Here is a 14,533-nt window from a genome sequence, read left to right on the forward strand (position 1 = left end):
TGGGTGTGTTGGCTCTTACCTATGACCCATCTACTCAGAAGACTGGGAGAATCAGGAAATTGTGGTTCAAGGTCAACCCCAAGGGCAAAAAGTTCTTGAGATTCCATCTTAACCAATAACTGGGCATGGTAGTGTGTACCTGTCAACACAGCTACACAAGAAGCATAAATAGGAGGACCGAGGTCTAGGCTGGCTGGGGCAGACCCTATCTCAAAAATAACTAAAGCAAAAGAGGCGGGTGGGGGCGCTCAAGTAGTAGAGCACCTGCTTAGCAAACATGAGGCTCTGAATTCAAACCCCAGCACAGCAGGAAAAAAAAAAAAAAGAAGAAAAGAAAAGAAAGAAATACAGTCTCAGGTCTAACACCCTGACTTTCTGAATCAAAGTTTGCATTCTAATAGCACCTTGAAGATATTTGTATGAACATTCAAACTTGAGAAGCACTGCTTTTCAAGACCATTTCCTTAAAGGAAAGAAACGGGAAGGGAAAGGGGGAAGGGAAGGGAAGGAAAGAGGAAAGGCAAGGCAAGGAAAGGAAAGGAAAGGGGAAAGGAAAGAATGGCGTGGGCCTGTAATCCCAGCCCTCTAAAACGTTGAGGCAGAAGGATCACATACCAAGCTCCAGGCCAGCCTAGGCTAGCAAGACCCTGTCTCAAAAACGTTTTTTAAAAAAATCTATGGACATCTCGTCTTGAAGAATGTCTGTGTGGGGGAAACTACTTCTGATGTTTGTTTACTAAAACGTTACCAGCAAAACACCTCAGTGTTCCAACCTGTCCAAATGTTCAGTGCAAGGATCAGCCTGCAAAGAAGGCAGGAGGAGCCTGGATGCTTGTCTTTCTCTATATACACACTTCTTACCTGCATGGATTGCTGAACTCTCATCGCACAGGATTCCTCTGACCCGTAGCTCTCGCTGCTGGAATATCACTGAAAGCTGCAGGCATATTTTGTGTTGTCCTCAGTGACCTGCTGGCTTTGTGTAGAACCAATGAGAATTTGCAGAGCACCAGGAGGCACAAGCTGGAATCAGGCAGGAGGATGCAGGAGGCCCCCACACAGCACAGAGCCTTTGGTGATGGTCAGCACCCGGCTGTAAGTCTGTACTGAACCTTGACTTAACAGGCCCTCTGCAACTTTTAAGTCTTTTGGGCATCTTTTTAAAAATACAAATACAATTTGCCTTTTAAGAAAAAAAATGTTTTTGGAAAAAAAGAAAAGAACAAGTATAAGCAATTGATTGTAGACCTTTCAGGAAAACCAGTTATTAGAAAAATGAGACTTAAGGAAATTAAGGAATTACTGTTCCTCTTTAAGAGTAACAATAATATTGGGGGTAATTGTTAAAGTTCTAATTGTTTAAATATATACAATAATTATAGATGAAATGATAGAAAATCAGGGACTTGCTATAAAATAGTTCAATTTGGATATGGACCGTGAACTGAAGAAAAAGTTAAAACAAAGCTATCTTCAAACCCCAGTCCCAACCCCACCACCCAAAAAAGACTAGCTTCCAGTTGCCAATTTGCCGAGGCTGATTGGGAAGTAATGGGTTTTGTTTGTTTTTTATTCTCTCTACTTTCCCATGTGTTTGGAAATACCCATAATAAAAGATTAAAAAGAAAAGTCCACGAAAAAAATCATTAAAACTGGGAGGGATGAGTCAGAATAAGGCAGTGGCAAGGTACCCAGAAAGAGAACTTTTCAAGCTGAAAGTCCCCAGAGTCCTTGAGGCCTGGATTTCACCTCCCATGTGGCTCTAGGAGATCATTAGAGGGAACAGACACAGACACCCCTCCATCCCCCCCCTCCCCCCGGAGTGGGCTATGAAACAAAACAATCCGATTCCAAACCAGGGACAATCTACTTAACCTCAGCATGGTGAATCCAGGTTAGAGGAAAGGAGAATTTCCTAGTTGCTAAAAATTGAAACAGGTCATCAAATAAATAGTGGAATCTCCTCTGAGGACCTGAAGAAATAGGATGGAAGGGGATGAAATGGAGGAGGCCTCCCCTGTGTCTTTTTAGGTCACTGCCTCGGGCCAGGGCAAGAGAAGCATCCCTCACCTCCTCTGCTCTGTCCTTCTGGGCTAGGACAGAGACATGGGCAGAGTCCAGGTTCTGCCCAGAATTAAGGGATTGAGGAGAATCCAAGACATCCAAGTCCGGAGGTGGAAATGAACAAGGAGTGCTCAGTGCGTTTCATTTGCACAGAAATACGCTTTGGCCTCCTAACCTAGTCTCTGTTTACCAAACCACCAACCATCCATGGCCGGGCAAGAAGCCAGACTGGAGACATTGTCTTGGCCAGGGCGGCGGAATGAACCCTGCCGACAGCTGGAGTCTGGGAGGAGACGGGTTCTGGGCTCGATCGGATTCCTGGACTGCTTCCACCCGGGCCCGAGCCGGGCCAATCTCCATGCACCCCACTCCCACGGCGGGCCACGGCCCGGCACCTGGCCGCGCGCAGAACTCCCGGGGCTCCGTGTGGACTGAGCGCGCTGGCAGCTGGCGACGAGGGCTCCTGGTGTCAGCCGCACCAGGTTGCGAACACCTGAGCTCCGAGGGGAGCCTGCTAGTCCAGGCCCGGGTTAGCGTGGCTAGTGGTGTGCGCGAGGACCACCGCCCTCATTGCATGGTCCCCGGGAGCCACCTCGGGTGGCTGGGGGAGGGGCGATGGCGTCACGGAACACTTGGAGGATTTAGCTCAGAAACCGCCTGGGCCGTGCTCCATTTATGTCTACGTTAAATGTCGAGGTTCCTCTCTCTGCTCTGCTTTCCCAGACCAGTACCACCTTTCCTCAGACCTGGGCTTCTGAAGGAAATCAGTGTGTGATGGCTAGGTAAAGAACTCGGGACATGAGCAAGCAAGGCTGTCACCAGCACAACCCATTAAAATGGGCTGAGATGGAAAGGATTGTAGTTCAAGGTCAACCTGGCCATCTCCAAAATAACCAGAGCAAAATGGACTGGAAGTGTGGCTTAAGCAGTAGAGTGCCTGCTTTGCAAGTGTGGAGTTCAGAGTTCAAACCCCAGTCTCACACACACACACACACACACACACACACACACCAGGAGTTGGAGAAACTAATACTAATGCAGGCAATACAGAGTCCTGCTGCCTTTCAGAAACCAATGGGATCCTTATTCCTCTACATCCCCATTTTGCAGATGACAAATTAAAGCTCAGAGGGGTTAAGGAACCAACCCATAATCACATAGCTATCAAGTGACAGAGCCAAGATTTAAACCTATATAAATCTCCAAATCCAGATATGCTACTTGCAAGGCACTACATGGCCTTTGGTTTCCAAAGGTATCAAACAGACTCCATGTTCCCCCCCTTCCACCTCTTCTATTCTATTTGCTCCGTGTACATAGAAACCAATGAGGTGATGGGGGAGGGGCAAGCCTACCAGAAACTGCTCTTCCAGGGAGGAGTTAACAGTTTACCAAGTTAATAGCTAACACTCCTAGCTGGTTATGGCTAGAGATGGAGAGGACAGAGTACACTTAAAACTGCAAGTAGGGAAGAAAGGTAGCTTTGTGGAACACAATTTGCTAAGCAGTGTGCTGGTGGCATACAGCTTCTTGTTGTTTATATTTTACAAGCCTGGCACAGACGAGATACAATAACACTAATGTCCAACATCGACGTGCCAGGCACTGCTCTAAGCACTTCCAAGATACAGCAGTAGTGGGAGATTTCAATTATTCAAACAACAGCTGGGAGTTTAATTTTGCTGTAAGTCTAGCATCAGCAAAAGGCCGGATTTGCCTCCCTGATCCATTTCCAGAGTGGGAACTGGTATCTGACACCTGGGTTGTCATCATAGCTCTGCCACCTATACAGTGGCAATTTCTATACCCTTGACCCAGCACCTTTACCCTGTGAGTCCCATCCATGCCGGTAGAGGGATAGCAATGGTGCCTAACTCATCACCAGGATCCCAAGAGACTATGTACATGAGGTGCCGACCCAGGGCCCAAGGAAGGCTGGCTAAAGGGGAGCTGTGAATATTATTACCTTCCAGAAAAAGGGGGCTGTTTTCACCAAATGACAAAATTGAGGTGATATGGAAGGAGCTACAACCAAGAGGGGAAGTGACCAGCTAGTAGAGGAGGAGATAAGGGAAGAGACAATGCTGGGCACAGAGTTAAGAAAAGCTCATTTCAGCCAGGCGCCAGTGGCTCACGCCTGTAATCCTAGCTACTCAGGAGGCAGAGATCAGGAGGATCGTGGTTGGAAGCCAGCCCAGGCAAATAGTTCTTGAGACCCTATCTTGAAAAACCCTTCACAAAAATAGGACTGGTGGAGTGGCTCAAGGTGAAGGCCCTGAGTTCAAGCCCCAGTACCAAAGGAAAAAATATAAAAAAGGAAAGCTCATTTCAGAGTGTGAGAAAAGAAGTGTGGTCCAGTGTACTTTAGAAATATGTGTATAAAGGATGGAAGAGTAGCAGGCATTCCAAAATAAATTTCTAACAAGTCATTAATTACCTTGAGAAGGAAAGTGAAAGGAGTTCACTTTTTGTTGCTGAGTCACTGTGACAGCAACAGGAGTTTAGGGCAAGCCCATGCTTAAGGTGTACACACACTTACCCAAAGCCAGCATGCACCCAGGTAGGACCACACAGAAGCAACTCAGACCCGTGAGCCTGGCTTCAACCTGGCCTAGGAGAAGGGAGATGATGTATGAAGCAAAGCAACACAGAAGAAAAAATGGAAAGCATAGTTCAGTAGGACTCTGCCATTCTGGAAGAATTTTCATCTTTTCCAGAAAGAGTAGTAGTCCTAAATTAAAAATGGAAGAACAAATGCTAAAGGTGGCTACCATACCCAAGGTAGAGCAATAGAGAAACACACATACTTTTGAATCCAAGATGCTAGACAAACCTTTAGATGTCATTCAGGGACCACTTCGACAAATCTGGAAGGGAGAGTAGGCTCTATTCAATGAGAGGCAAATGGACAAATGTTATCCCGGTTTTAAAAAACGAAGAAAAGGATATGTTCTGGAAACCACACATTGATTTGCTTCCTTCCAATCCCTAGTAAAATTCTAGAATAGGTGATTAACACACTTATGTGATGACTTAATATGGGTGCTCTTATTCCTTTTCAGATAGAAGTTATGGGGAGTCATTTAGAATATACTATTTGACCTCAGCACAATGCCTTATGTTTTGCTGGAGAGAACATAGGACTGAGGCCTAGAGACCTGAAACCCATTAATAAATTGGATTTCCATAGGGAACTTTCTTTTTTTCTTTTCTCCTTTTATTTTATCATTTTTACATTTATTCACATGTGTATAAATTGTTTGGGCCCCTCCTCCCCTCCCCCAGGCAGAACCTGTTCGGCCCTCTTCTCCAATTTTGTTGATGAGAAAACATAAGAGATAATAAGAAAGACTTACTGTTTTTGCTAGCTTAGGATAAAGATAACTATACAGAGAGATTCCTAGCATTGCTTCCATGCACTTGTGTATTGCAACCCACATTGGTTCATTCCTACCAGACCTCTTCAATACTTCCTGTTCCCCTTCCCATAGTGGCCTCTAACAATTTAAGATTACTTTATTCACTCCTCAACAGGGAGCACATCAGCCACATTCAAGTTTTAGGGTTCCTTTTCTTCCACAGGGAACTTTCTTAACCTCACCAGGTCTCACTTACGAAAGATGGGGCATGTTCTCTTAGACTCATATCATCTCTAAGCTCCATGATTCCACTGTGTAATGAAAACTGTGTAGCCTGAAGATGCAGCCCTGATAAAACAGTCACATGCCAAGGGCCACTAATGCACCAAGAGCAGTGTGTTAAACTGACCCCAGGACATAAATTGGCCCCTGATTGACCTTTTATACACATGAGTTAATAACTTAAACCCATGATGGGAGAGCTCTGACCAAGGGTCACAGAATGAAGATTTGATTGGACTGGAGGAAGCTTGGGCTGAAAGCCAGATTCAATTAATTCCCATAAATGTAAAAGCCTTATGTCTGAGTTACTGAAATAACATACCAGGCTCAAGATAAGGAAGAGGTGGCTTTGATACACGAGAAGTAGCTCATGGGTCAAAGAATTGGGTGACTGGGATGACCACTTATGCCACTGAAGTGAGGATGTCATCTAGCTGCTACAGAAGGGTGATAATGTCACAGAATTCTAGGCTGGGCATGCTGGTGGGTTGCCACCTGCCCTATCATCCTGTCATGGGTGTTGTTTTCAGTGCTGGGAGCCTCACCAAGTAGGTGGGTAACAAACTGGAGTGTATTCCAAATAGGAAAGCCAAAGTGAGCAAAGGCCTGAAAGCCAAGCCCCCCGGACGAGGTTGAGAGAGTTGACCATGCTCAGCCCAGAAGATGCACAACCGGACTGTGATGTGGGAAGGAAGAGAAATATAGAAGTAATAGAAGTAATTCAAACTTAGGCTCTGACGGCCTGCCGTCAAATCTGCTTTTTTGACTTGATACCAAGCAAGTTACTTAGCCTCAGTTTTTCCAAATATAAAGGGAGGGTGTTATAGTAACTAAGTGGTAGAATTGCTATGAAGATAATTTATATACATAAAAGGTAACGTGCAAGGCTGGACACATGGCTCAAGTAGTAGAGCACCAGCTTAGCAAACGCAAAGCCCCAAGTTCAAACTCCAGTACCACCACAACCAAAACAAAAAAAGTAAAACAAAAAATTATTTTAAAAAAGCCAACATGCATTTGTCAGTGCTTCATCACTATGTACAATGATGAGCATCATGATGATGGCACCGGGCTGCCCACCCCCCAACCCCTCCCCACCGTGGAGGAGGATAGGGTCATTCTGCCTGGCTCCACAAGGGAGAATGGCACCAAGGGGCAGAGCAAATCTACATCCACATAAAAAGACTTTTCAAATTATCCAAACTTCCCGGTGAAGAAATGAGTTCCCAGTTACCAGAGAATCTCATTTCCTTCCATTCTGTAGTTAGAGAAATAAGTCAGGGGGGTGATAACATCAACTAAGAACTCAATTAACATAATTGTAAAGCCTTATGTCTAAGCTATTGAAATAGCATACACAGGTGAAGCTATATGACTGGCAACAAGCCCTACCTTCTTCCTATGTCTCCTCTGCTGAAAAGTCTCTGGAAGTTTGAGTTTGTAGGTGTTTTACTCTGTTTTCTGTTGCTGTAACTGAATACCCTAAACTGGATAATACATAAAGAAGAAAGATTTAGTCTGCTTACAGTTCTGGTGGTCCACAGTCAAGGGGCTGCATCTGATAAAGGCCTTCTTGGTAGTGAGACTCTCTTCAGAGACTGAAGGCAGCACAGGGCATCACATGGCAGGTTTCTCTTCCTCTTCTTATAAAACTAGCAATGCCATCATGGGGTCCAACCCTTATGACCTCATCTAATTCTATTTAGACTGAACCTCTTCATACAGTTACAATGGTAATTAACGCTCAACATGGGCTTTGGCGAAGACATTCAAACCATAGCAGTAGATCACCTCATGGGCAATAGATTTTTATTGGATGTTTTTGATTTTTCATTCTCACAATAAGCAAGACTAAAAGCATGGACTTTGTCATCAAATTACCCAAGTCTGAATCCCTGCTGTTATTTATCAGATATGCAGTTTTGGATAACGTAGTTCATTTCTCTGGGTCCAGATTGTCTTCTATAAATGAGGTAAATTATCCACAATCCTGAGGAACAAGGATCAGACCTAATAATATTTCTTGGTGTGTTGGTAAACATTATTTCAAAGTGGACTGTCTTTACAACTATGTGAAGTGTGCACATTCAAGCCTCTGGCCTAATAGAGATGTGGGGCGGGGGGAGGGATAAAGAAACTCTGCTACATCAGCAAGTGTGCATGCCAAAACTGCACTTACAATACAGATAGGAGAGACAGACAAATTCTGAAAGCTCTCCAAATCTTAAAGTCTTATATATATCACAGAAGGTGATAAACTAAGAGTGAATGGAACAGAATTTTTCTGTCATTTGTTGAGAATCTATTATGTGCTGGGTTCTGGATTCAGTGTCCCTGTAAATCTTCACAATGATTAAGAAGGAACAGAATTAATGATAGTGAGGTTGGACAGAGGACAGTTAGGCAGTTGACTTAGGAATCATTCCTAGAGCATTTCTAGCCCTAGGAAAGTCTTGTGCTGTTTTCTCCAGAGCTTCCCAGGACTAAATGGCTCCATCTCACTATGGTGCTCAAAGCATTAAGTTTGAGAAGCTTTGCCCCATTCAGCTTCTGACAGTGACAGGGTAGTGGCTGAGGACCTGTCACATCCTTTAAGAGAGCCTCCAATGGCACACACACACACACACACACACACACACACACACACACACACAGCTTGGGTTGCAGTCTACTGACGACACTAACAGCTGGCCTTTCTTTCCTTTCCATTCCCCAGTGTGATGGGGTTGAGGTGGACCTGAGCAACATCTTCCTGGAAGGCATTGCCATTCTTAACATTCCCAGCATGTACGGAGGCACCAATCTCTGGGGAGAAACCAAGAAGAACAGGGCTGTGATCCGGGAAAGCAGGAAAAGTGTCACAGACCCCAAAGAGCTGAAATTCTGCGTCCAAGGTAAGCCGAGCTTGAGGTAACTGCTCTAGGCTGGTGCCAGTGGCAGGACGTGCTTGCAAGCCTCATGAGGACCCACAGCTCCTGTCATGATTACCAGGGTCCTCCAATGTCCACATCCAGGGGTCCAGGAGTCTCTTTACCTGTAGCAGCAATGGACCCCATTGGTCTCACCCTCATCCTGGAACACTTTGTCCACTCAGCTTCTACATCTGCACTGGCTCTCAGTTTCCCTCTTACCTCACTGGTCCCTCCTCAATCTCTATGCTCTCTGGCCTCTTAATGCTGGAGGGTCCCAAGCTGGGTCCTTGACCCCCTTCTATCTTCTGTCTGTACTTGCTCCCTTGATGATTCCTCCAGCCTGGAGACTCTAAATACCATGTCTGTGCCCATGATTCTTCCAAAGCTGTCTCTGCCGTCCCCTGCACCCCAGGCTGTGTGTCCACCAGCGTATTCCACATTTCCGCTGGTAATGTAAGAGCCATTGCAAATTCAACATGTCCAAGGCTAAACTCCTATGATCCCTCCCCTAGCTTCTCCATGCCAGTTGATGGTAACTGCAGTCTTCCCAGGACTCAAGTCAAAACATTGGCACCATCCTAAACTCCTCTTTTTACTTCACATCTCTCATCCAGTCCATGAGAAAATCCATTAGCTCCACTTTTTAAAAAAACATCCAGATTCAACCACTTCTCACTGCCTGCTTTCCTACCACCTCAATCTGAGCTGCTGTCCTCAGTCCCCTGCATTACTGCAAATCCTCCTGTCTGGATTCCCTGCTCTGTCCCTGCTGTATACAGTCTGTTCTCACCAGAGCATCAGGTAAAATATGTCTGATTATGACAGTCAAAATCCTGCAGTGACTTCCTGTAAAAGCCAGATGTCTTAATGTGGCCTAGAGCCTAGCTTGATCTAGCCTCCAGCTACCGCCCAGACCTCATGTTCTGCACTGGTTCTCCCTTTCACTCACTCTACTCTGGCTCCTCTATATAGCCGGCTGCTTCTATGAACTGAATATTCCTTCAGTCTGGAATGACCAGGCAGAGCTAGGCCCTCTGCTTGTAATGCACCAGAATAGGGAAATCAGCTTCATGAGAGTGCCCTTAAAATGACCTTTACACCAAACCCTTATCAGCCATTTCCACAATGATCAGAACAAGGATTCAGTCAAAGTTCCTGGCAACTGATTCCTCTGGAGACTGTTTGGTCTTCACGGGTTCTGTATGGACTGGTGAGTGGTGGGAGAGTAGCCATATAAAAAGGTGTTGCCAAAAACGCCATACCAGCATGCAAGAGACTGGGTTCTAGTCTAAGTGTTGCTACCAACCTTTTTTTTTTTTTAGCACCTCCATTTGTAACCCGATGCATTGATGGATGTATGGGGTTGAACAAGATCATTGCTTTTTTAACCAAGCCTGCTTGTTGAAAAACAAAAAAGATTCCTGGACCCTAGGTGTTCTACCTAACGGTTCTTGGAAATCTAGCTTTGTATTGAGTACCTCAGATGACCGTGATAGGCAGCTAGGTATGAGAACAGCTGATGGAGACAAATAAATGCCCAGAGCCCCTTCACAGCATTCTATGGATCAGGATCTGTGTTTTTTTGATGTCCCAGCTCTAAGTGCTAAGGTTAGATGTGATCACAGCAGTAAGAGACAGAGCTTGGCTGGCCATTGAAGGGAGGGGCACTTTGCTTGGTTCATCACCATCTTTTAGACAATCAGTTTGTTGTATGCCAGGGCAAGTTGTCAAGAAACATCACCTCCACACCTCCATCCTTTAAGAGAGAACTCAGGAATTTTTATTTCTCTTTTGCCCTCTAAAGGCCCCCTTTATCTCACACAGTAAACTTTTCAATTTGTATAAATTATTAAACTGAATAATGCATTCCTCCTTCCTCCCTTGGCAAGGGAAGTTGTGGGTGCTCGCAGAGGGTGGGGGAAGCATTGGAGGTTGTGTAAAGTTCCTACAAATTTTCCCATCCTGGTGCTTTTCCCTCAGCCCCCACCCTGGCATCCGGCCCTGTCAGAATAGAGAAGGGAATGAGCAGAACAGAACCCTCTCCCTGTCCCCTAGCCCACTGCAGGGCTTGGGAAAGTGCATGCTGAGGTCATGTTCTGATTAGGACTCAAGGTCAGCCTTCCCCTTCAATGTCTGACCCTATATCTCTTTCTTCAGTTAGAGTAAAGTGTCACTGGAGGTATGACTGAAGTGATAAAACATCTGCCTATCAAGTGTTGGCCCTGAGTTTAAATCCCAGTACTACCAGAGAGAGAGAGAGAGAGAGAGAGAGAGAGAGAGAGAGAGAGGGAGAATAAAGTGTCTTCTGATCACCATGTACAGGAACTCTCTGGCCCAAATCCCCCTTTCCCATCCCTAGAATGTGCTGTCAGAGCTAAAAATAAAGCCACTTCCTATTCTTCAGATGAGGACATATGCTGACAAACCATAGGCCAAGGAGGGGGCCCTGGCTTCTGGGCTTTGCAGACACCAACTCAGAGCTTTCTTCTTGAAAGGACCATGATCTCATTTAAGTTGAGCTGATAATGAGAAAGGTTTAAGTTTCTTCTTTCAGTGGAAAAGCACTGGCCTGGGAATCAGGAAACTTGCGTACAAGTTCAGCTTCTGCCTCTCACTAGTGTGTGACCTTGGGCATGTCCTTTCACCTTCTTGGGTCTCACTTTTCCTTACCTGTAGAATAAGTAAGTCTGCCAATCATATTTTGAGACTCTTTACAACTCCACAAAAACTGAAGTATACATATATTTTGGTCTATGTGGACTCCTTCTTGGACAGCATTATATGCAAATTTTTCCCTTTCTGTGTGTTTGTCTCTGGATTTGCAGGCCTGTAGCTGAGGAGACAGGAAGCTCTCTCTGTAGGCTTTTCATTTGTTGAGATTTTTTTACTCCTTAGCCTTTCACTGAGACCAGAAGAGAGGGAGGGGTCAGGAGAGAGTAGTGGGAGAAAAGGGTTTTAGCACATGAAGTGAAAGAGAAAATGACAATGGAAGGGGTTACTGTCAAATCTCTCAACACAGACCAGTCTTTCTCCTGGGAAAAACTAGCCAAGTAAGAAGGTCATTCAAGATTAGCATGGAAGGCTGGGGGCATGGCTCAGTGGTAAAAGAGCACTTGCCTAGCATGCTTGAGGCCCTGGTTCAGTCCCCAATACCATAAAAAGGCAAAGCAAAGCAAAACAAAACAAAAAAATTATGTGTTACCCATCATAGTGGTGCACACCTATAATCCCAGCTACTTAGCAGGTGGAGGCAGTAGGATCAAGAATTCAAGGCAGCCCTGACAAAGTTACTGAAACCTTATCTCAGAAACAAAATACAAACACAATGGCTCAGTGGTAAAGCACTTAACCTAGCATTTGTGAAGCCCTGGGTTCAATCCCCAGTACCTAAAAAAAAAAAAAAAAAAAAAAAAAATTGCATGGTTGGAATGAGTTCTACAAAAACATTGATGAAAAAGTAATAATAATGGACACAAGGAAAAGTACCAGGCTTGCAGTTGAGTAACCTGGTCTGAAATTTCAAGGCATAAACCTTGGGAAATTATCCTATCTTCCTGAGTCTCAACTTCCTTATCTATAAAATGGGCACAGTAATATCTAGCTTCTTATAAGGATAATGGATATAAAAGTGCCTAGACCATAATCTCAAACTTAAAAAAAAAATCTCCTTGCCTAGGAGAGCCAGCTGATTTCTGGTTTTAAAGTTCATGCCTTTGGCATTTCTATCTGCACCACAACTAAAAAGAGCAGAGCTCTGCAAACTCCAACCTAGTCTTCGTCCTAGCATGTTAAACTTATGCCACCTACGGTCTCCTCTCCTAGGGATTCCAAGGATGGAGGTTAGGGGTTACTCATCTTTGTGTCTCCACTGCCTGTCTCCTAGTAGTTACTTAAAAGGGAAGTATTAGATGAATGAGAAGCGATGACAGTGGTTATTTGCAGTTTTTGTTTTATATTTTGTTATAACTTGCAAATAATTTTGCATGTATTAACTTAATGTAATCCTAACCAGAAACCCATAAGCAAGGTTATACCCAGTGAATTTCATATCCCTATTTCATAATTGGAATAAAAACAGAGGCTCGGGGAAGGGGTAGGATTCATACAATTTAAATCCAAGGGTAGCACCAGAACCAAGACTCGGGTCCATGATTCCTAGCCTCACTCCTAGAGGATAGTGTCTATCTAGAATACTGAGTGTATTGCACCAGCCAGGCTGTCAGAAAATAGGAGGCATTTAGATCCAGTCCAAAGAAAGGCTCCACATCTACTTGTCAATATTGTGCTCCTTCTGCAAGGCCTACATAATGATTGTCACCTCTCTGGGGCTTTGGTGGCCTCCCAGATGTGAGGCCAGGCTCCGAATTCCTAGAGCACTGAATTGTGCCTCCTGTCTCACCAGCACAACGATGGAGGGCTGCCTTCTATCACAGGTATCTGTCCTTGTATCTTTCCCCTGGAAAACAAAAAGCATACATTTTTCACCTCTGTGTCCCTTTCCCAGCTGCCTTCCTGCCTGGTTCAGTGTTCTGTAGGAATGTTTGCTGAGGTGAGTGCTAGTGGCACACACTTGTAATCCTAACTACTTGGGAGGCTGAGATCAGGAGGATCGAGGTTCTAGGCAGCCTGGGCAAATAGTTCAAGAGACCCATCTCCAAAATAACCAAAGCAAAATGGACTGGAGGTGTGACTCAAGCAGTAGAATGCCTGCTTTGCAGAAGTCCTGAGTTCAAACTCCAGTTCCACCAAAAAATAGAAGGAATGACAGAAGGGAGGCAGGGAGGGAGAAATGGACAGAGGGAGGGAGGGGAAAGAGAAAGAAAAAGAAAAAGAGAAGAAAAAAAAGGTTTGCTGGAAGATGGAAAAGAAGGGAGAGAATCTGGCCTTCAACTTACCAGGATACAGTGGGCAGTAGGTTTTGGAGCAGGACAGGAACAAATATAAAGTAAAAACTCTTCAAAAAAAATAGTTTTAGAGTATTTGTGAGTCTGAAAATTGAGTTTCACTAAGCCATTAGAAATTCATTAGCCAGGTCCTGAGCAGTGGATCTCACCTGTAAATCCAGTCTACTCAGAAGGCAGAGATTGGAGGGTCATAGTTCTAGGCCAGCCAGGGCAAAGAGTTAACCATCTCACTGAAAAATCTGGGAGTGGCGTCACGTGCCTGTCATCCTATTTGGGAGGCTTCAGTAGCAGGATCTCAGGCAAAAAACCACAAGACCCTAACTGAAAAATAACTTAAAAAAAAAAGAAAGCTAAAAGGGCTGAGGATGTGACTCAAATGGTAGAGTACCTGCCTAGCAACCACTGAGTTCAAACCCCAGTACCACTTTAAAAAAAAAAAGAAAGAAAAGCAGCTCATTTACCAAGTGAGATATACTGGCCATCTTGAAATGAGTAAATCAAATATAATTTAGAGGATGTGCAGATGAGAGTCCCTGTGGAGTGAGGGATTCACCATAGAATAAGAGTTCAGATGTCCCTGGCCTCACCAATCACCACCTAGGTGACACTGGATGAGCATTAAACCTCCATTAAATGCTTACAAAATGGAACAATTATAGTGGTTAATCGAGAACATTCTTCTAGAGCACTTGATAGAGTACCAGGAACCAGAATTATTGCTGGATGACAAGTGGAAGGTATTTAGCATCTAATATGAAAGGAGCTTAATTTAGAACTTTCCTCTTGACTTCTGCCTCAGGAATTTGGTCTAGATTATCTTTAAACTGCCTATGGCTCTAACAACCTGTGAAGGTAGGGTTATTTATTGGCACTGTGCTTAAGTGTGTTTGACTGTTGCTATCATTGTGGGGCTACACCTGAGCTGGCTGTCCAGCGAAGCAAGGAGGAGGGAGCCAAGTCTTAAATCCAGGTAAAGCACAATGCTGGATCGATTCCCAGGAGGGTGAGAAGC

General features: G+C 44.7%; 1 protein-coding gene across 5 annotated transcripts in view; it reads left to right on the top strand.

Annotated features, from left to right (window-relative positions):
* Dgkg (diacylglycerol kinase gamma) overlaps positions 1-14,533 on the top strand; it is a 199,943-nt gene that overhangs the window by 146,548 nt on the left and 38,862 nt on the right. For all 5 annotated transcript variants that reach the window (XR_012447999.1, XR_012448000.1, XR_012448001.1 and 2 more), the window contains exon 22: positions 8,422-8,599. Coding sequence is in view for 1 of the 5 variants with exons in the window: in XM_074073594.1 (XP_073929695.1) it covers positions 8,422-8,599 (178 nt within the window). In the remaining 4 variants the exon portion in view is untranslated. The remainder of the gene's footprint in view (positions 1-8,421; positions 8,600-14,533) is intronic.

This window comes from Castor canadensis, chromosome 5 (genome assembly GCF_047511655.1).
Source record: "Castor canadensis chromosome 5, mCasCan1.hap1v2, whole genome shotgun sequence".
NCBI lineage: Eukaryota > Metazoa > Chordata > Mammalia > Rodentia > Castoridae > Castor > Castor canadensis.